Source organism: Purpureocillium takamizusanense, chromosome 5, assembly GCF_022605165.1.
Source record: "Purpureocillium takamizusanense chromosome 5, complete sequence".
Taxonomy (NCBI): Eukaryota; Fungi; Ascomycota; class Sordariomycetes; order Hypocreales; family Ophiocordycipitaceae; genus Purpureocillium; species Purpureocillium takamizusanense.
The window spans coordinates 251,909-272,018 of NC_063072.1; the positions used below are offsets into that span (position 1 = coordinate 251,909).

General features: G+C 53.6%; 6 protein-coding genes across 6 annotated transcripts; 3 read left to right on the forward strand and 3 right to left on the reverse strand.

Annotated features, from left to right (window-relative positions):
• Positions 1-1,449: 1,449 nt before the first annotated feature.
• FLC3_2 (Putative flavin carrier protein 3) lies at positions 1,450-4,681 on the forward strand. Its single transcript, XM_047986995.1, has 2 exons — positions 1,450-4,271; positions 4,337-4,681. Exons 1-2 carry the CDS (start codon positions 1,996-1,998, stop codon positions 4,371-4,373), a joined length of 2,313 nt encoding a protein of 770 aa, XP_047842979.1. The 5' UTR covers positions 1,450-1,995; the 3' UTR covers positions 4,374-4,681.
• A 1,541-nt stretch (positions 4,682-6,222) lies between these two features.
• On the reverse strand, positions 6,223-8,361 carry PLB1_3 (Lysophospholipase). Its single transcript, XM_047986996.1, has 4 exons — positions 8,249-8,361; positions 7,650-8,198; positions 7,446-7,595; positions 6,223-7,381 (listed from the first exon to the last, which is right to left on the reverse strand). The coding sequence occupies exons 1-4, from the start codon at positions 8,307-8,309 to the stop codon at positions 6,240-6,242; spliced, it is 1,902 nt and encodes a 633-aa protein (XP_047842980.1). The 5' UTR covers positions 8,310-8,361; the 3' UTR covers positions 6,223-6,239.
• A 3,590-nt stretch (positions 8,362-11,951) lies between these two features.
• JDV02_005682 (uncharacterized protein) lies at positions 11,952-13,038 on the forward strand (the record flags this gene model as incomplete). Its single annotated transcript, XM_047986997.1, has 2 exons — positions 11,952-12,623; positions 12,676-13,038. 2 exons carry the CDS (start codon positions 11,952-11,954, stop codon positions 13,036-13,038), a joined length of 1,035 nt encoding a protein of 344 aa, XP_047842981.1.
• Positions 13,039-13,240: 202 nt separating this feature from the next.
• On the reverse strand, positions 13,241-15,022 carry JDV02_005683 (uncharacterized protein; the record flags this gene model as incomplete). The annotated part of the gene is made up of 1 exon (XM_047986998.1): positions 13,241-15,022. The coding sequence occupies one exon, from the start codon at positions 15,020-15,022 to the stop codon at positions 13,241-13,243; it is 1,782 nt and encodes a 593-aa protein (XP_047842982.1).
• Positions 15,023-15,703: 681 nt separating this feature from the next.
• On the reverse strand, positions 15,704-16,924 carry JDV02_005684 (uncharacterized protein; the record flags this gene model as incomplete). The annotated part of the gene is made up of 1 exon (XM_047986999.1): positions 15,704-16,924. The coding sequence occupies one exon, from the start codon at positions 16,922-16,924 to the stop codon at positions 15,704-15,706; it is 1,221 nt and encodes a 406-aa protein (XP_047842983.1).
• Positions 16,925-17,473: 549 nt separating this feature from the next.
• Positions 17,474-20,078, forward strand: JDV02_005685 (uncharacterized protein). The gene is made up of 13 exons (XM_047987000.1): positions 17,474-17,825; positions 17,904-17,984; positions 18,063-18,197; positions 18,271-18,528; positions 18,590-18,715; positions 18,782-18,919; positions 18,976-19,076; positions 19,132-19,223; positions 19,285-19,323; positions 19,372-19,427; positions 19,490-19,522; positions 19,575-19,717; positions 19,813-20,078. Exons 1-13 carry the CDS (start codon positions 17,610-17,612, stop codon positions 19,943-19,945), a joined length of 1,551 nt encoding a protein of 516 aa, XP_047842984.1. The 5' UTR covers positions 17,474-17,609; the 3' UTR covers positions 19,946-20,078.
• The last annotated feature ends 32 nt before the right edge of the window (positions 20,079-20,110 follow it).

Sequence of the window (20,110 nt, forward strand, 5' to 3'; positions counted from 1 at the left end):
CACAGCTGGCAAAGCACGCTCTGGGTCCCTTATGCGTCCAGTCTGGGCCACATTCTCGACCTCGTAATCGAATGCCGTCAGTTGTGGGGGATAAACATGAAATTTTCGACGAATCCACCGCACGTCAGCGGGATTCGACGATTAAATTCAGTAATCGCATTGTTATGCCGAGCGCACAGAGCGGCGTAATCACATGCAAGAGAGCACACGGCGTCGTCAACGTGGATCAACGCATCGTAGCGAGGGGATACGTGGTGCCTTTTCTCTCTCGAACAAAAATGCGCGAGGAAACGTATCGCCGTCGCAGTGTACGGATATAGCAAATCGCAAGGCTTTATTTTGTGCGGTGTACAACGCACGTTGGCCGTATCCAACGTCGCTACTTCTGCTAGCATGACGTATAGAATCGGATCACGGCCACAAATAAATGGATGATGGCATCCCGTTAAAGTTCAATTGCGCTGTGATCGTACGTTTAATGCATATGTAGGACGCTGGAGCTGGTGCTCTCCTCTGATCATAGGCTTCCACGTTTTTGGTAACCTTAAAACAACCAATTTGAACGACCGCAAAGCATCCCGCCGCGGCCGAAACGAACTTTATCCCGCCTCTGTCGGTCTGGCCTGGGACGCCCGCTAGTTAACTTACTCTCTATCTTTTCTCGGAGACCAACGGGGAAGACTGTGGGGGGAGGCTATTGGCGCCGTCCCAGCCCATACGCGGGGCCATGCACTGCCTCCTGCTAGTTTGGACGGCAGTGGCACCTTGCGACATCGTCGTCAACGCACAGAGCTCTTTCTCCCAGGCCATTTTCAGTCTACCCCGGGGACGGCGCATCTGTCGATCAATCCACAGTGGCCCATCAATCCGCATTGGTCCATCAGTCCGCCGGCTGGCGCGTGTTGCTGTGCGGCGCAGCATGTGGCCCAGACCCGGGCGTCTTTTGGTTGCCCTGCTTCGCGCGCATACGTCGTCTTCCTTCTTAGTGACCGTTAGAGACTGTCTCCATGTCTATGGTTAGAACGGGGTTCAGCCGAGGCAACTTTGACGCGTTTGGCGCAACGGTTCGGGCAGCCCGGCGTGCCTGTCAGCTTCCCACCTCTGTTGCACAAAAGGCCACGAGCGGATCATGCACAAGCTGAACGAAATTTTATCCATTCAATTTGCTGGACTACTGTCAATTATGACTAGAAAGCGCTCGGGACACCAGACGGAAGCCACAACGGAGGGCCAGTCTCGGCACCGGGCTTCACCGACCCGAGAATAGCGCTTGTGTAGCGAACCTCGAACTTCCCCATGGAACACGCAAGCTGTTGGTTGTGGTCGTGCGAGACGTAATATTGCGATCAGGGCGTGAGACGGTGTGTCGTATTCGGCCATGGACCGTCATATCTCCGATGATCCATGTGCGAGCGAATGTAAACTGACCTGTGACCAACACGTTTTCCCATCCGTCCGTGGCAGTGCTCTCTCCCATCCCCACGCTTCCACTCTTCCCCTGAACCGCACGACAACCCACAGCGACTCGTCCAGCAACAAGCAAGCCCATTCCGTGCGTTGTGCTGGAAACTTCGAACCTTTCGAATCTTGGGCGCACTGCTGAATCTTGTCCAAGCGCTGCACTTTTTTCCCGACGACGACGACGACAGAGCGAGTCTGGCCGATTTGCGCGTCATATCCATCGACGGATACTCCGATCACCACCTGCGCCCGAACGAATTGATCACATTCACCGATACACACACGACGCGCCATCGCAACCACGGTGACGCAGGACACCGACTGACGCCTGGCATTGTGAAGGGGCCACGCGTCTGAAACTTCGACGGTCCTTCGACACACAATAAGCCGTCTTATTCTACCCAAAGTCTCTCTGCCTAGACGGCGACGCTGTGGATGGGAGCGCATTGGGCCAAGAAACGGCCGCGCGAAGGCGCCGACGGTTCCCGAGCCGCTTGAACAGCGAAAATATCGAGCGCGAAAACTCGAACAGCAATGTGCAGTGGCCACATGCGCAAGATGACATCCTTCACGATGGGACTCCCATCAATGCTTGTCCTAGTCCTGTCGACGTTCCTCTCGTCGGTTACAGCGGAGCGGCTTCTCATGTCTAACTCGCTCAATGCATGCCAACAGGACTCTAGCTTCAAAGCTTCCCTCTTCAATGTTGTATACACCCCCTCCAACAATAGCGCGAACATCCAGATAATCGCCACTTCCTCGATCCAAGGGAAAGTTCTTTTTGACCTCGCAATATCCGCCTATGGCTACCAGGTCCTCCGGCGGACCCTGAACCCCTGCGAGATGAACCTGCCAGGGCTGTGTCCTATGGTGGCGGGAAAGATACCGCTCGGCTTCGCGTTACCCGTCGGAGAAGAGGCCTCGAAACAGATTCCTGGAATCGCCTATAACATCCCAGACCTTGATGCCAGAGTCAAAGTCTACGTTAACCTGTCATCGACCGGGGAGAGCCTCGCTTGCCTAGAGGCTGACATTTCCAACGGAAAGACAGTCGATCTTTTAGGAGTGAAATGGGCCACGGCAATCATCGCCGGGCTTGCGCTTATTTCATCTGCGATTGTCAACGGGCTCGGAAATCCAAACGCCGCGGCTCATCTTGCCGCCAATTCGCTAGCTCTTTTCGGCTACTTCCAAGCCCAGGCTATACTCGGCCTTACGGGTGTCGCGCTTCCTCCAATCGTTCAGGCCTGGGCGATGGATTTCCAATGGTCGATGGGCATCATCCGCGTGAAATTCATGCAGAAAATATTTACATGGTACCAGCGGGCCACGGGGGGTACGCCTGCAACTATCTTCGACTCGATCACTACGGTCTCGGTGCAGGTCGCGAAGCGGGCGATAAAGAGAGCGGCTCCGGTTTCACAGTCGGGTATAAGTCTTTTCAATCGAGGTTTAGCATCAATGCCTGCGTCCATCGCCCAACCAGCGGCCAAGCTCCTCAAACGAGGAAACATCGTGTCCGGTTCCGGCTCCTACCTGGTCTACGGGATACAGCGGGTCGCGTTCCGGTCAAGAATCGAGTCGACAAACCTATTCATGACGGGTCTTACATTCTTCTACGTGTTCGTACTATTAACAGTACTCATCGTCGCCGCCTTCAAGGGCATTTTCGACCTCTGCGCCAAAAAGGGCTGGATTGGAGCGGAAAAGTTCCTCGAGTTCCGGAACGGATGGCTTACCGTCCTCAAGGGCATTCTCTTCCGCGTTGTCCTCATTGGATTTCCCCAAATATGCATCCTCTGCTTCTGGGAGTTTACGCAAGTGGATTCGCCCGCCGAAGTTGTCCTCGCAGCTGTTTTCTCCGCGGGCATGATTATCACGCTTGGATGGGGGGCTAGCAAGGTCATTCGCATCGCTCGCCGCTCGATTGTCTTGCATCAGAACCCAGCATATATCCTGTTTTCGGACCCGCAAACACTAAACAAATGGGGGTTCCTCTACATCCAATTCCGCGCGTCGGCGTATTACTTTATTGCGCCCGTCTTAGGCTATATAGTCGTTAAAGCCATGCTGGTGGCCTTTGCGCAGAACAATGGCGTCGCCCAGGCCATCGGGTTTGTTATTGTCGAGGCTGCTGCGCTGATAGCAGCCTCCGTCCTTCGTCCTTGGATGGATAAAAGCACCAATTCTTTCAACATTGCCATCTGCGCGGTCAATTTCATCAATGCCATCTTTTTACTGATCTTTGCCAACAAGTTTGGTGCGCCTCTCATCGTCGTAGGCGCGGTTGGCGTCGCGCTCTTCATCCTCAACGCTGCCTTCTCGCTCATCCTACTCATCATGGTGATAACTTCGACGACTATTACCCTCTTCCGCAGGAATCCCGATTCACGGTATCAGATCATGGCGGACGACCGCGCATCCTTTATGAAATCACAGACCCAACTTAACACCACAACGGAGTTGGATGCCCTGGCCGCTACCGCTCGTGGCGACAAGACTGGCTACAATACTGGCTACAAGCACCCGTTGGACTTGGATGAGGATGACTTATCGGTTCGGTCAGAAACAGGGCATCTCCACGGGCACTCTCACAGCGCCAGGGGGTCCCCGGTACCGTCCCGCCACAGAGGAACCCCAATGCCTGGCGACAGTGACGGCTCCCTGTTTTCAGCCTGCCAGCGCCCCGAGAGCCCATTCCACACGGGTTCACCCGGCGCGCGTCCTCGCACTCCATCATCGCCCGACAGGGCAGCGAGGTCAAATCTAAACACCAGTCCCGCGCTTTTGAACCCGCCAAGGAGTCCAAGGTAAGCCTTGCAACCAAGGGAGCCTGATTGTAAAGATCCAAAAGCTGATGTTGGCGCGATGACAGTTCATGGCAGCGCGGTGCTGGGTATGAGCGGGGATAGTGGCCGCAATATTCAAAGCAGCACGATCCAATTGGGACATGGAGCGACATGACAGAGTTGGCGATGGATGACCATACTTGCATTGCGTTATACCAGGCACACGCATGCATTGACCGAGGAATTGCATGGCCTTGCTATAACATGTTAGATAGCAAGCATGCCATTGCGCCAGTACATGATCTGGACATGGAGTGTGATTGTGATTGAGTCAGTCTCCAACGTTGGAGGTGCACTTGACTGGTCACTTGATAGCATTGCCCTGAAAGTCAAATGTTCCCCCAGCATGCTCCTTGATTGCCACTAGTCGCGTATGCCCTGACGACAGCTACTGTGTACATTGGAAACAGGGGAGAGAACATGATGACAATGACGATGCACTGACTTCATCGGCAACTTTATCGCCTATGACACTTCACAACCACTCCTGTCAGTTGTGCAACCATTTACGGCCGCAGCCGATGCCGTGTTTGGCGCAGGTCTTACTCTTGATGCCTTTGATGCGGCAAAAGAAATTGGCCTGGGTGTTTTCACCGATTTAGAAGAGGCGTCCGTGCCACAATGGACAGCAAGGGGACTGGACTCACAGTTCGTATACCCCATTCGCCGATCTCGCATTGCTCACACTATGTCAGAACGTCATCAGTACTGTGTGCTTGAAAAGTAGTGTGCAAGTGACAAGACATACTCCTCCTGCTTCGTCGCATACGGCGCCAAAGTTGGACCTAGGCTGATTGCGCTCCTGTAAAGAAGTAAGTCTCCGTTTGCGCTTCCTGGAGACGACAAAACTCACTCCACCCCAAGGCGTATACGGCTCGCTGGCGGCGCAGCTTACTATTTTCTTCTGCTTGGCAGCACGAGATCAGCAAGCTGTGTCTGGAATTAGGAGAGCCCGTGGTGCAACGGACTGGATCAATTTGGCAGTAGACGTCGAGGTCTCTATGCAACCGAGCAATACCATACGCATCCTGTTGTAGTGCCTTGGAGTAAGTGACAGGCCATTCTTACTGGCAATGGGGATTTTGCGCACATATATTTTGCCTCTAGGGACGAGCTGATCCGCGGCGGTCGCGAGCCCGCAGTATAATGCGATGGTGACGGCGAGGCTCTTCATCGTAAGTGGTAGCATAGTGAAAATACAGTAAGTTGAATCACATTAGAAGTAAGAAGCCTTTTAGTCGAGTGGGATCGAGCTCTTCATGTATCCAAAGAAATGTTTTCAGTCTGCTTGAAATGCTGCAGACCGGACGGCATTGAAGGCGGGTTTAGGCCACCTTTTTTCGTTTATAAGCGCAGGACGATAGTCCATATTTTCTATTAGCATATGAACGTGATATGACTAACCGTTGTAACCATCAATGGCATAGCATTTTCGTCGATTCAATGCTATCCTAACGTGTAACAAAGCCACCGGTTGATGGAACCTAACTGGGGCATATTTGAGGTAGGCATAATGTCAATACATGTATTCGTCGGGTTTAGTCCCGTCCCAGTATCTTGGCATGGCACCATACGTGCCTGTTGCTTGTCCTGTTATTACTGGCGAGTATCACCATGACAGTTATGCGTCTCTCTATCTCCACGCCGTGAGGCTGGGCAAACCCGCTTGGACTGGAACAGCCCCCATCGCAAGCTGATTTACAGCAGATCGTACTGGCATGTAGGCTCTGTCGCACGTAACCTGGCTGCCCGCCTTGGAGCAGAGCAGCCCAGCCTGCGTTGGCTACAATTGCGCGTAGGATTGGCTTGGCCGGTCTTGGAGGTGTGACAATACAGAAACGCGTGATTGCAGATAGTGTTACTCTTATTGACGTGTTGTATTATAACAATAAAGTTTCATTTTAATTAGGAAGCTAGGTATATATAGTCCTAGATAAGCATGAGAGCTGTGATGAAAAAGATGAGAGCTGGCATAGCTAGGACGCTGGGCTGCATTGCCTTCGCCCCACCGCCGGCTACGATAACCTGCTGTGGTTGGAATAGCGACGGTTCCGTAGAGTTAGTTGTTCCGTTCCAGCAATGCTTGGTAAAACAGTCGACACACTTTACGGGCACTTCCGTGCCGGTGCGCGCAAAACTACGCGACAGTATCGCACACGCCACACACTGGGGCCAATCCGGGTCGATTGTACCGTTACCCATGGTGGCGACATTGTAGCCGTTTTGCACGATTTGGTCTCGTTGCGAGTCATTGTACGACAGGTCGAAAGTTGACACATTGGACAATGTAGTATAAGGCGTGTTCGGCAGGTACACGATCAGAGGTGTCGACGTATTGCCACACCCGAAAAACGTGGGGCGCGAGTTCAAACCGAGGTTGACGAACGTATTCTGGTCCGGAACTGGTGGAAAGGCGCTGCTGGTGTTGGGAGAAGAGCCACTGATGGACTTGTTGAACGTGGCTACCATTGCCGTCCCGTTCGGCCAGTAAGTCATGGTGTCAGCAGAGCCGTCGACGGCCAGAATCGTGTCGACATGACGCTCTCGCAGAAGGAGCGGATGCAATGGAATGTTCTCGAGTGCCTCTCCCCCATCGACTAATGTCAGAAGGCGAGCATCGGCGTTGATGTTGTCCCTAGCATTGAAGCCGAGGAAAGGGTTCGGCCAGCTGGCAATATCTTCGTTATCCTCACCGACGCCGGCCAGCGTGCGGTTGAGAACTCGGGTCAGCACGTCGGGAACCCCGGATGCCTTTCCTATCTGCAGAAAAGCCTGGTTGAAGAGAGATGAAGAGGTCCCCATGACGAAGCCGGCGTTGTCCAGTCCGGCGATACACTCGCCCTGTCGTGGGATTGCTCCGTTGCTGAAATTACTTGCGACATACTTCAAAGGTGCAAATGCCGCCGCGCCCGCGTCGTATGAGCCCATCTCCCAAGGGTTGAACTCGAACACGGTCGCGTTTGCGGGCACTTGAAGCTGGCCGGGGGCCCTCTCGAGCGCGACAATGAGAGGCAGTGGCGCGAGCGCGCGGGAGAAGTCGGTGTCGTTCGCTATCGACGAGAATGTATATGCTATGCGCGACTTTCAGCCACTGAATTCCAGAGCTTTGGCGCCGTACGATGCCTGGAGACGTACCTGGTCCACCGTCGGTGGCATTTACTAACTGATACGATAGAGCTCTACCCCAGTAGTCGGTGATCGTGGTATTGAATCCGGCATCGATCTTGTCATTTACCGATTGATAGAGAGCATTATAGTATTGCCCAGGGCGGAGGCCAGCGGGTCCTGAATGACGTTAGTAACCCAGACCGTTGCTACCATCGTTTGGAGGTAGCAGACCGTTGATGATGGAGTTGTCAAACTGCCAGAGCGTGCTCAAGAAGCCGCTCGTAGATGAGACAATGGACTCTACAGTGGTGAAATTCTGAACATATAAGCTGCCGACGAGCCAGCTTCCCCCGGAGAGTCCGCTCAGGTACGTCGACGCCTGCAGCAGACCACCGAGCTGCCCTTGCCCTGTCGAATTGGCGGTTCGGTTGTCAAACGCGGCGAGGGCTCCGGCACCATTCATGAGTGCCCGGTAGCCACCGCCCGAAACAGCCACAGCGACTCGGGGCAGCAACGCCTTGTCTTTCCCTGCCTTTATGTCATCAACGATTGAATTGATGTACGTCGTGGCGTCGAAGCCGCTGATGTTGAGTCGCCCGAGCAGAGACCGAAGGGCAGGCGCAGTCTCATTGTCACGAAGCGGCAGCCATGCCTTTTCCTCGTCCGACAACCCTGAAGCATGGCGGATGGTCGGACGAGGGCTTGGACATGGCACCGACGCTGGGGCGTAGCCGTCGGGGGCCACGGGAGCTGCGCGACGCTCATCGACATGCTGTGCCGCTGTGCCGAATCAGTCAGACTCTCTCTCACTATCGTGACAATTGGCGTACCGCTTGACGTATACAGCAGGGCTACGGCACATATCCCCATACATAATGTCCGCTTCATCATGTCTCGATACACAATCGGACGCGCGAGATCGCATTCATCGACTGAAATCGTGACGGCAGGTAGGCGAGGTAGCTGATCTCTGGAGTAAGACTCACCAGTTAGAGGTCAATTTACCCACCTCGGGGCCGTCCCAGCTTTTTGAGTGCTTCCAGCCATGCGTCAGCGGCCGTGGTAAAGGGTGCCGAGATGTCTCACGTGTTGCATGAGTGGGAAAGCTGAGAAATTGAGTTTCTCTAGACTACCATTCGCAGGCGCATTTTCCGTCCGGAGACGCGTCCGAGGCTTCCTAGTCAACGGTGTGGATGCGAGACGGCTCGGATGGCGGTTTTCAGCTACCGTACGGAACACCGCCAGATCCGGCCGAGTGCGTGGAAAGGTGGGATCCAACGGTCTACAGTTGCTGGTCACACCGGGGCGGGGTGCCAAAAATGCCCTGATGCTGCTGTCTGCTCCTCATCTTTTTGTTAGCGGACTGTAAGCTGCCCCTGTTCCTCTGATCTCAGTATTGTCACCACCCATCCTAGCATACAAGAGGATCGATGCGCTAACTGTGGAATTGCATCAAGTTTGGGCCGTCCGGCCGACCCTTAATGGCTATGCGCCCATTTGAGTAAATCACGCCCTCGATGCTGTAGAGGTGGTGTCGAGCGCCCCCAGTATTCGACTGGCAGCATTCCGCCGCTTCAGCCCTCGAGCCATGGCGCGCCCGCGTAAACCCTATTGTGACGGCATGCCCAAACACCACTCCCAAATGGTATAGATAAGATTAGTAAGTTAGTTTGAGGAGCTTTTACCATTAATGGTAAACAGCGAATTCCTGCGCTCTAGTGTAACGGGGGGTTGTTCATGTTCCGGACGCTGCGTCAAGGCATCACATCAACCAGTGACACACGACCATTGGGACATGCGGCTCATTTTAGCCTGACAGTGGAAAAAACACTGGAGCCCACGACCACCAGTTCTTTGAAGTCGATTTACTGAATTGACAAGAAATGGGGCTTGGCGATCACAGTAAGTAGTGCAAGTGGTGGAAGCTTGCACTTGTGGACCACGCGCCCCGGCTTAGAAGCACCAGCCGAACGTACGGCACGATGAATGGGAAACCACCTGCGCCCTGTATTCTGAATTATTGATAAACAGATACACAAAGATTGATAGTTTGATGCACAGTTAACAGGCTTGCGCACCAACTTTCGCGACTTGGGGCCCTTGCGCCTTGACGTCCGTTACAAACACGGACTTGAGAACTGATGAGCCACCTGAAAGAGAGGAGATGGACCTGTCAATCACTGAGGCTTGACCAAACTATGCCGAGAGCGAGGCACCAGCAGCTGAATCTATCGTGAAGAAGAAGACGATTAGGTTCATTGGCCTAATATACGTACGCATACTGTGTCGGGGGCTGCGTCAGTACCTCCGGGTTGGAACTAAAACAATCTGTTGCTACACCCACACAGCAAGCACAAGCTGCGTGACCTTGAGATACCACATATGGAGCTGCGTAACAAAATGTGGACGATGCAGAATACATGATTAATACACATTCCCGTTGCAGTCCGGGCACAACCCACCTTTAGGGGTCACATTCTGTTCACAGCTCTGGCACCACGCCATAGTTCTGGTATCCTGACTTGAGAGCGCCCTGGACCAAAGAGTTAGTCCATTATACGACACACGATCTGCTGATTGTCGTACTGGGAATATTTTACTATGGGATTTACTTTTGAAATCGTTGTCTCTATGACCGAATGCTATTTGAGCTGTACTCCTGTTGGGCGCGATGAAGTCTGGGACGTAATGCAGTTGAACTTGAGGGCATGGCATCCTTATATCGTCTTGGAGCAAACATTGATCTTGTACGTAGATACTCTAAGTAAATGGTTTGCTGCGTTTGCGTCACTCCCCTGAACAAAGCACCAGTGACATCAAATAGCACTTGCTAGGTGAAAGCCATGCGGAAACATCAGCCGAGGGAAAACATTCGTCTGACAGGGGCTGCGAACCTAGGAAAAGAGTCCGCCACCTATAGGGACACGCTTCGGAGCACGGATTGAGGAATTTGTTGGGCATACGCTGTTGGGATCATCAATTGCGGTGCCACATGCGTTGACGGATCTTATCGCGGTGCTAACGGCAGTCCTCCAGCCTATGTCTTCAACAGATGTCGAACTCCGCTTGGTCGGCAGCACACTGGCAACGTCTACAGCTATCTGACGAGGGACACATTCAGGCTCTATTGTGCACGAGCTTCCTAACAGCAGCAGAGCGAGGTACCTAAATCACGTTGTCTTCTCTCCTATCAGAAATGTCTCGTATACATTGCTTCACCCGCCGAACAAGAGTACCTGCAAGGTGATAATGTGCAGCATAGCGCATGAAACGATACTGCTTTGGTGGTGCGTGCAGCCAACGATCCAGGAGTTTGATGAGGACATGCGACACGGCAGCCAATAGGCCATCCATGCACATGCTGCCTCCTACTGTAGCTGAATGCATGCAGGCATAACACTGGACCAACTTGCGTGCCCAATATCACAGTGTCCTAACCAACAAGTAGCATGGAATGCCACATTGAAGAGTGTGAAACCACTCTCTTTGGCTTGCCTGGCAGACCCCGCACATACAAACATGGACGCCCGCAATGATATCGGGGCAAATAGAGTCACACTTGTCTCTCTCTTCGTCTTTGTTCCCGTGCTTGCACCGTAAAGCACCACCAGCAACACACGCAATATCTTCCGAACTACCCAATTCAAGCCAATACAGCCAAGACAATGGCCAACTCGACAAGCACAACTACAGGGCGCCTCTTGGCCGAGGTAGAGTCAGGCCCGACCTTATTGGCAGTGCCTGGACTGCTACTTCCAACCAAGCCAAACTTGGACCGGATGTTGGAGAAGTTTCTGTCCGTCTACGACAGCGCCTCTATTCTAAAGAATAATAGCCTGCCGTGGTATGGCATTCATCGTGACTACTACAAGCCGGACTCGACGCGCGCCCCGACAGGTCCTATTCCGGGGAACGGCTTTCATGCGACAGACCCGCGAATCACTGCTGAACCAGCCGCATGGTCCGCCCAACTACGTTTTGTCCCGCACCACCGTAGTGTTCTGGTAGGCAAGGAGATATCGCGCCCTCTCATCGTGCCATTCAGACATATAAACGCCTGTCCCGAGATGGATGACAGCCCTGGTGATCTTGCAGAAGCCGCAGCGCTGATTCGCCATCTGTGGCCTCAAGAGGAGCTGGGCGATCCTGCAGGCCGCTTTGTGGGTGAAGCTCTTACTGATACAAGGGCACCCGAGTATTATTTGTTTCACTGGCTGGCGTCTCAGGCAGCCGCCTCTAGAGCTGCCGTGTATACATTTCTGCGTGAACCCGGGGGTCATTTTGTTGCTGCCAAAAAGAGAGGGGTACGTTCCTCCCTAGGCACTGCAGGTGGATCTGAGGCCAATGTCATACTTACATCTTCACATTGAGCAGGCGTACTTTCTAGAAGGGGTAACCCGGCGCGAGACCGACAGGGTATTCGAGCTGCCAGCTCAGTATTCCGACATTCGGCTTCACGGAGAACCATTCTCGTCGGCGCAATACTGGTATGTGTAAAGCTATGTCCCAATCGTATGTCATTGGTAACACGTTATGGGCAGGTCGTTCGCTGGGCTGGATGATGTTGTCATGCCAATCAAAACTATCGCAACGATCCTCAATCTGCTGGGCAGCCCTACGGAAGATAATGCGTCGAGCGAAACCGTCGACAAGTTTGCCGACATGGACATAACATGGACCCTAGACTCGCTGCACGGGTTTTGTCGCCGACCCACGCCACATCAGTATGGGTTTGATAGGAAGTTCTCTTACACGGTTGGAACTTCTTCGGACTGCTGGATGTATCTCCACTTTATATCTCACTTTTACCGTGCTACTGAGGATATTGAGCCTGAGACCAATCAGATGGAGGTATCAGGCATGGAAATCGCCCGTGGCCGCTTCACCATCCCCATCGAGCTGCGCGGCGTCAAAAGCAGCATAACGTTCACGGAGCATCGCAAGTGGACGGGCATGAGAGTTGCCACCAACTACAATGGCAAAACTCCAGATGCATCGCCCTCGGCAGTTGCAGTCTCTGTGTCAGACTGGGGCCATAGTCGGCTCGAAATTACTGAGCAGGCGTGGAGACAACGAGGTCTGCAATCCGCTGAGCAGGGTGCAGGGATCGCTCTATTTCAGATGCTCTTATTGAGCCATCTTGACGCTTGGCAAAGGAACTGGAACATGACCTTGGATGAGATTGACAACACGTTCAAGGTAAAGGTAAGCGACGTTGTTTCCTGAGCCTAAAATCTTCTGTTGACAAAAACTATAGCTGTCCTGTCAGAACGACATCGATCAGCTGAATGAGCTTGTCACCCAACACTGCACCCCGTCCGCCATTACGTGCTCCCGCCTCGTTCTGCTTCTCATGGGCTTCATGAACCATATTGACATGGTTGCCGACTCCTTGAAGGACATGCGGGATGAGTGGGCAAGGACATATCCTGGTCAGGATACGGAACGGCTTGAGAGGTTCGATGTCAAGACCCAAGAAATCCTCCTGAAGAACTGGGAGGCCGTTATGTCATGTCTCGGGGCTAAGAGGGACCTCCTCATGGCTCGCATCCGGCGATCTGTCGATGACCTTAGACTGATTCGTGAAGGACTGTCGACCTCTTCCGACGCGAGCGTGTGAGGCCGTCATCACATTTGCACTCGGACTCTTTGAATGCCAGTCTCGATATTTAGGGTTTCTAGACCTGCTTTGAGCTGGCGTGGCATTCATTGCGATTTTTCTATTACCACGGCACGTAACCATCGTGGCTGAGCCGTCAACTACCATGACAGTAGCTGACCTCTCTGGCGCCCTCAAACCGCAGTCAAACAAAATACAGTCTTTACACTATAATTGTCTCTCCGAGCTCCATCATGGTGTGCCACGGACTGATCCTTACACCCTCTATGGCCTGTTTGTCCACTATCCGCCTCAGGAGCGCCGTTGCCTTCATGACACTCCCTCCCCACTCCGCAAGCCCTTCCATGAAGTTGAGTACCCAGTCTTGGTAGACTTCGTCCTCTACCTCAATGCCCGCAAGGAACAGGGGGAGTGGCCATGCAACACTGCGGGGAAATTGCAAGTCCCCAGCCTTCTTGAGTTGCTGCGTAATCTGGATGATCTCCCTTGCTGCCTCCTGGGACTCCGGGTCGGTCCGCACATTCGGGCTCGTGATCCGGTTCAGCAAGATCGTAGCGCTGAGATGAAGACACGTGCACCTCAGGAAATGCGACCGAACGCGTGTAGTATAGTCGAGGCCACGTCCAGCTTGCAGCTCTTCGCTATGGATTTGGTTGCATTCTGCGCGAATTCTGGCAATGTCGGAACGGATAGCCCGTATTTTGGCTTGTCGAAGTTCTTCATAAATGCTATAGTCTTTCTGAGCAGAGACGAACTGATGACACCACGCGTAGAGTCCTTTAATATCGCAGAAAAGAATCATGGCGTCGTCGGATAAAAGCTTCCACGGTTCTTCGGACAAATCGTCTCGCAGCTCTTGCTCCGGATACTTGGAGCCAAAGCACTCAACCAAGTAGTATTTACTGTCCTTCAGTTGTCTCAGAGAATCGTCCGTCCGGCTGCCTCTAAGCAGATCAAATAAGCCATCGACTTTGTCTAGCGTATGACAGTCTGTGGACTGTGAACTTGGCGCTGGGGCGGTCCATAACGTGGCTCGCAAGTCCAGATATGCAAGCCAAATGAGGACTCGTAACTGCACACCAGTTGCAATCTCCAACAGGGCCTGCCATCGCGGAGTCAGGTACCGTTTGAGACCACTAAGCCTTCCGAACAGCGACTCATGGTCGCCGTACATCACGTCGCAGTGGGACAGAAACAGCGACGTAGCAAGCAGTGAGTTGAGCTTGTCCCGGAAGTTGCATCCAAACATCAGGTCGGTCGGGAGCGCGGTGAGCTCTTGGTGCAGTTGTTTTAAGTACGCATCGGCTTTGATGTACTGGGACCCCGGACATACAGACCCGAGTCGGCGGGACCAAGATCTGTGAGACTCGGCCCAGGCGAGGACTCCATATTTCAGGGCCGAATCAGGCCCCGTTTGCACCGTCTGGAAGACGTACGAGTAAAAGTTCCATGCTGTCGTCTTCACGCTCAGGAACTCGATGAGATGTCCGTTGTAGTGCTCCGCAAGCCGCTCTCTATCCTGTGGGTCGCCGGGATGCAGTGATACATGTTGGGTCTCAGGCATACCCATCGAGTTGTCAAGATCCGAAAGGCCGACATGAGGGAACTCGACCGGTCCGTCTCGTATCTCAATAATGTCGTCGTACTCGTTGATTGACTCGTTAAGTGGACTGTTCGCCATGTGCCTAGTCCCAGACAGTGTGCCCAATTCGTCGCTGCATGTGGCTTTGCGGACGGGCATCGAGTCAGAAGATCTGGGGGTGAGAGCGGTACTTGGTATTTGTCGGTCGAGTTCATCGTCTGGCACCAGCCAGCCGTCTCCGTTGAACAACACAGAGGCATGCACGTCGAAAGCAGGCTCTTCTCTTGGTCCCTTCTCGGCAAATAAGCACATCTCTGGCGGCTCAGGGGGTGTGCAAAGGTTGTAGAGGGTCGTGTCGGCGTCGGGCGGCTGGAGAATCGGGCCATCGACCATGGACCGCATGGGAGTTCGCTCAGCATTAGAGGAAACGGCCCAAGTACGGAAATTAGAGTCGAAGGACGGATGGCACCTGATACTCAAGCGACAACAGTTGGCGCAGGGAGCCGCAGATCCATCGCATTTGACGCGTCGCTGGCGACAAGTTAGGCATCCTGTCACCGTTCTACTGCAAGACGAGCGCTTTCGTATCGCTTTTGAGCGGTGCGTTGTGGGGAGGTTCGATCGAGGCATTGCGTGCATATAAGGAGGATGACATAGGTATTGCACATATTGATAAGCCAAGATGGGGGTGCGGCGGCGACTGGCTTTATTCACCCCGCAAGGCTTGATGGCCGTTGTTGGACGAAGGCTGAGCATGGAGGGGTTAGAGCAATCCAGGACGATCAATCCGGCATCGGGCGACCAACGAGGGTGGATGTTGGATGTGGCGGTTATCTACAGTATGTGGCGGTTATCTACAGTATGCGGAGATGGAGCCGACCGTCACGCTAGTTCCGCGGGGGGGTTTAGCCGGGAACAAAGCCTCGGGGGGTTCCTATTTGGAGGGCAATGTCTGTGAATATTCGGCTGTTTTCAAGTCATCTGGGTCACCGCGGGCAATTGACCGTTTTTGTGTCGTTGTTTTCTGTCTAATCAAGAAGCTATGGCACTGGCCTGAAACATTGCCCTGCCTGCCCCGAGTCTCTATGGACGCTCTGGGCGCACGCCATTCTGCATTGCTTTGACTGGCACTCCGAGCCTATTGCCCGAGGATCCGTGCAAGTGAAAAGTCTGGAAACTTCCCTGACACGGAGGGCCGCTACATACAGTGATCTCCCGCTTGGTCAGATTATACACGACGCACGCTATGGTAGCCGAGATGCCGCGGAACGGATACCCGGGCAGGTGCCGTATGACTGCGTCAATAGGGTTCCGGTCTGGGTGAACGCACAAGCTCTCCGGGAAGCCAAGGTGGTCAGAAAGCGCGTCGATGATACTGTCTTTGGTGATGCTGCCCTCTTGCGCGGATTTCTGGACGAGAGCCTCGAGTCTCCGTTGTCGAAACCAGCTGCTTCCGCCCGGGTACTTGCATTGCAGCCCGCTGCGGCTCAGAAAGCCCGAGTGCACAAAGTGGTTCGCGTGGACCAGATAATGGTCCCTGTTGCTCTTGTACACCTTGTATACCGTCTGTGGTGTGACTTCCAGACAGAGGCCGAAGCCTTCGGCCGTCCCGATGGTAAGGTTGTTGGAGACGTGGCGTGGGAAGTTGTACGCCGCAGTCATCGCCTCGGCGAGGTGGTTGCTCTCCAAGATCATGCGCCGCAACATGCTGATCGGCAAGATCCTCTCCACTTTGCGATCGTGTAGCTGGCCATCGGCGTCCACGTACGGGACTGGAACGTAGTCTTCTGAACTCATCAAGGAGTTCGCCGTGACTCCTATGCCGGCCGAACTCATGCCAGATCGCCCAAGCTGCCCCGCCTCAGTCACCATGAAGAGCGAGGGCTTGTTCTCCGACGGATCAGGATGCACCTCGAGGTAGATGACACAGTCATCTTCCCACAGGCGTGAGGACATGTCCCAGTTCTGAGCGACGAGAACGTCACCATTGGCTGTGGACTCCTGCGGAAAGTACGACGAGGTGCATTCGTTCGCCATGTCTCCCACACCGTCGTGATTACGCGCTCGACGGCCGTTGACTGGCTCCGTCGCCCCGTCGTCCCCGAGCCTGGCGAGATCATAGCGAGAATTGAGCAGCACGATATCATCCAGGCTTACGTCCGCTCCATCCGCAATCCCTCTCATTTCGTCGAAACCACTGGGGTAGAATGACTCCAGAGCAGGAATGTACACCTTCTCAATGATGGTACTCATCAACTCCCTATCGAAGGTGTAAGTCAATCGTGGTGCGCCAACTGAACGCATGAGAGAGTATTACATTGAGTGGGACAATTTGCCTGGCTGCCGATAATACTCAACGTTTGCCCGGATCTTTTGCTTTGCCAGCCGGCCATGGCTGTATCCTCGCTCATATGGCAAGCCACGTGCGACCACATGCTGATAAGGTGGGCGATTGGCTGCAGGAGTTGAACTTGGCGGGCACATATTGAAGTATTGCGCTGTAAGCCGCAAACGAGCAATGTCTGGCTGTTCTCTCTCTCCATGCTGGGCCTGTTGCTCACACAGCGCCTTATCTGCTTTTTGAACATACAACGAGTGAGTTCACAAGCTCGCCGTCTATAATCCGCGATGCGGAGGAGCCTTGACTGGTGCGACTAAGAAGTCCAAGCACCATTGGTCAACATCTCCAATGGTGGAAGGACGTCGCCAACTCGTCCCAAAATGGGGAAGTTGGCGATTAGGTTGGTGGGCTAGGAGCGTGACACAGACACACGACTCCCCACGTCCTAACCGGTTTTAGAGCTATTGTCGACAACGTGCGGGGTGCTTCCCCAACCTCTGGCACCACTGAGGCGCCGATCAAAGCCGATGATCGGTTCAGACGCATAAATACGTAACATGTGGACTATCGTACCGAGGAAAACAATCGTTAGCAGCGGATTCATTATCATCTTCGTCTTTCTTTTTCCCTTCGGCGAGGAAGCGGACGATGCATCAAGACAGCGTGCAGCAGGACCGGGTTCTCGAACAGGCCCCAGAGCCTGAGAAACTAGTCGTGGCAGACGACCTGAAGGAGAAGCACCTCCACAACCAACAACATGACGATTCGGCAGAACTCTTCGCGGGGGACTCCTTCGCGTTCGAGTACACTGAAGAAGAAGCCACCAAAGTCCGGTGGAAGCTGGACCTGACTATGCTCGCCATGGTACGTTGGCCCAACAATCGTTCGGTCTTCATACATGTATAATTGGGATCGAAGCTGAATGCGGCGCACCTTTATTAGATGACCATGTCGTACTTTTTGTGCTTCATTGACAAGGTTGCGCTGTCTAATGCATCAATACTGGGCCTACGAACCGACAACGTAAGTTCATCTCAGTCCCATCTGGCTGTCGCAAGCGAGTTCAGTTTGTTCTGTGCCCCTGACGATTTCCATACATAGCATCTGCATGGCCAGCAGTACAGCTGGGTGTCTGGGATATTTTACTTTGGCTACCTCATCGCCCAGTATCCGAGCTCGATCCTGATGCAGAAGTTGCCAATCGGTCGGTATTTTGGCGGCATGGTTGCGCTCTGGGTGCGCAGGCCCCCCTTTCGAACCTCACTCCATGTCTACATCATAGGCGACGCGGAGATGCTAACAGCAGTAGGGTGTCACGACCACTTGCATGTCGGCGACGAACAGCTTTGCATCTCTCGCTACGGCTAGGTTCTTCCTCGGCGTATTCGAGAGCTGTCTGCACCCCGTCCTCACCATGCTGGTCGGCCAGTACTGGACCCGGAGGGAGCAGCCGCTACGAGCGTGTATCTGGTGGGCTGGTGGGCCGCTGGGCGGCTTCACTCTGGACGGCATTGCGTATGCTGTCTCCGGCTCGAGCTCTCTGGGATCCAAATACGCGGAGTGGCAGGTACGAGCGCTGCAAGGAATCAGTGTGTCTGATGAATGCAGTGCTGATGATGTCGCGACAGGTCTTGTTCCTTATCTTTGGGCCCATTAGTATCGCCTGGGGCGTGCTGCTATTCTTCATCCTCCCAGCGTCGCCCATGACGGCTTGGTTTCTCACAGAACGGGAGAGGAAAGTCGCCGTCATGAGAGTAAGCCTCCCGGCAAAACGATCCTTGTCGTTACCCATGAGACCGTTTGAGCTCACGCACACGCAGGTCATCAAGAACCACACCGGTATCGAAAATCGCAACTATCGGCTTTATCAGGTGAAAGAGTGCCTGACGGATATCCAGCCCTGGATTTTCTGGTCTCTGGCATTGCTTCAGTGTGTGGTGGGGAGTGGGTTGACCAACGTGTGTGAAACCCGCAGCACGGCTTGACCGCGCAGCAGCAGCTGACATTTAGCCAGTTCGACAAAATTGTACTCACAGGCCTGGGCTACGATGAGCACGAAGCTTCAAAAATGGGCTTTGGAGGCGATGGAGTGCAGCTCTTCTCCATTATAGCTACGTGAGCCTCCCGCATAGGAGACGATGGCCCCTGTCTGACATCGCCCTGTAAACAGTGGCGTGATAACACTGCGCATACCGAACACGAGAATCATCACAAGCATCGTTTCCAACATTATCGTCATAATTGGGGCTTGTCTTGTCAGCAGTAGGAATATCCCGACATGACTTTCGTCTTCGAGTTACGACCGCTAACACGACGCGCACAGCCCAGACAAACAACCACACTCGCCTGGCCGGCCTGTATAGTGAGTTCCGATACTACGTTCTTTATGAGCTTTACTAACGAAACTAAGTCATGTACGTCAATACTGTGACGTATGGGATGGTGATGAGCCTTGTTGCGTCCAATGTGAGTCCTAAATGGTCGGTGAGCCCTCACGGCGGAGGGCGAGCGCTAACAGATAACTGTAGATCGGAGGCTTCACGAAAAAGGCAACATGCAGCGTAAGATCATTCCTCATTCCATTCCGCACTTTGCGTACTAACACATGGACAGGTCATGGTGTTTGTCGGCTACGCCGTAGGGCAGATCATCGCGCCGCAATTCTTCCGCGACAGCGAGAAGCCGTCGTATCCGACAGGGTTCCGAGCCTTTTACGTGTCCACGGCTCTCATGGTCGTGATACTCGTTGGCTTATAGTAAGTCAATCCAATCCAGGCGCAGGTGTTGCGTTCATTTTCACGGGGCAAAAATGCAAAAGTATATAATGTCTGACGACTGCTGGTGCTTGAAGTGTACACCTCTGGCGGGAGAATGCGCGACGTGACAAGATCAGTACTGCATTTAATCCTGATGATGAAGCCGACATGGGCGCCTTTTTGGATAAGACGGATAAGGAGCAGACTTCTTTCCGCTATGTTTTGTAAAGGCGTGGCGGCGCAGGAGGCGGTCGTCGAGAAGTCGCAACGATATGGGATCTTAAGTACAACCATGGCTGGACGTCCATTGGCATTTGACACAACATGTTGGCAGAGTTTGACGACTAGGTGGATTAGAGAGTCTATTGATACCAAAACTGCATCCTCATGACT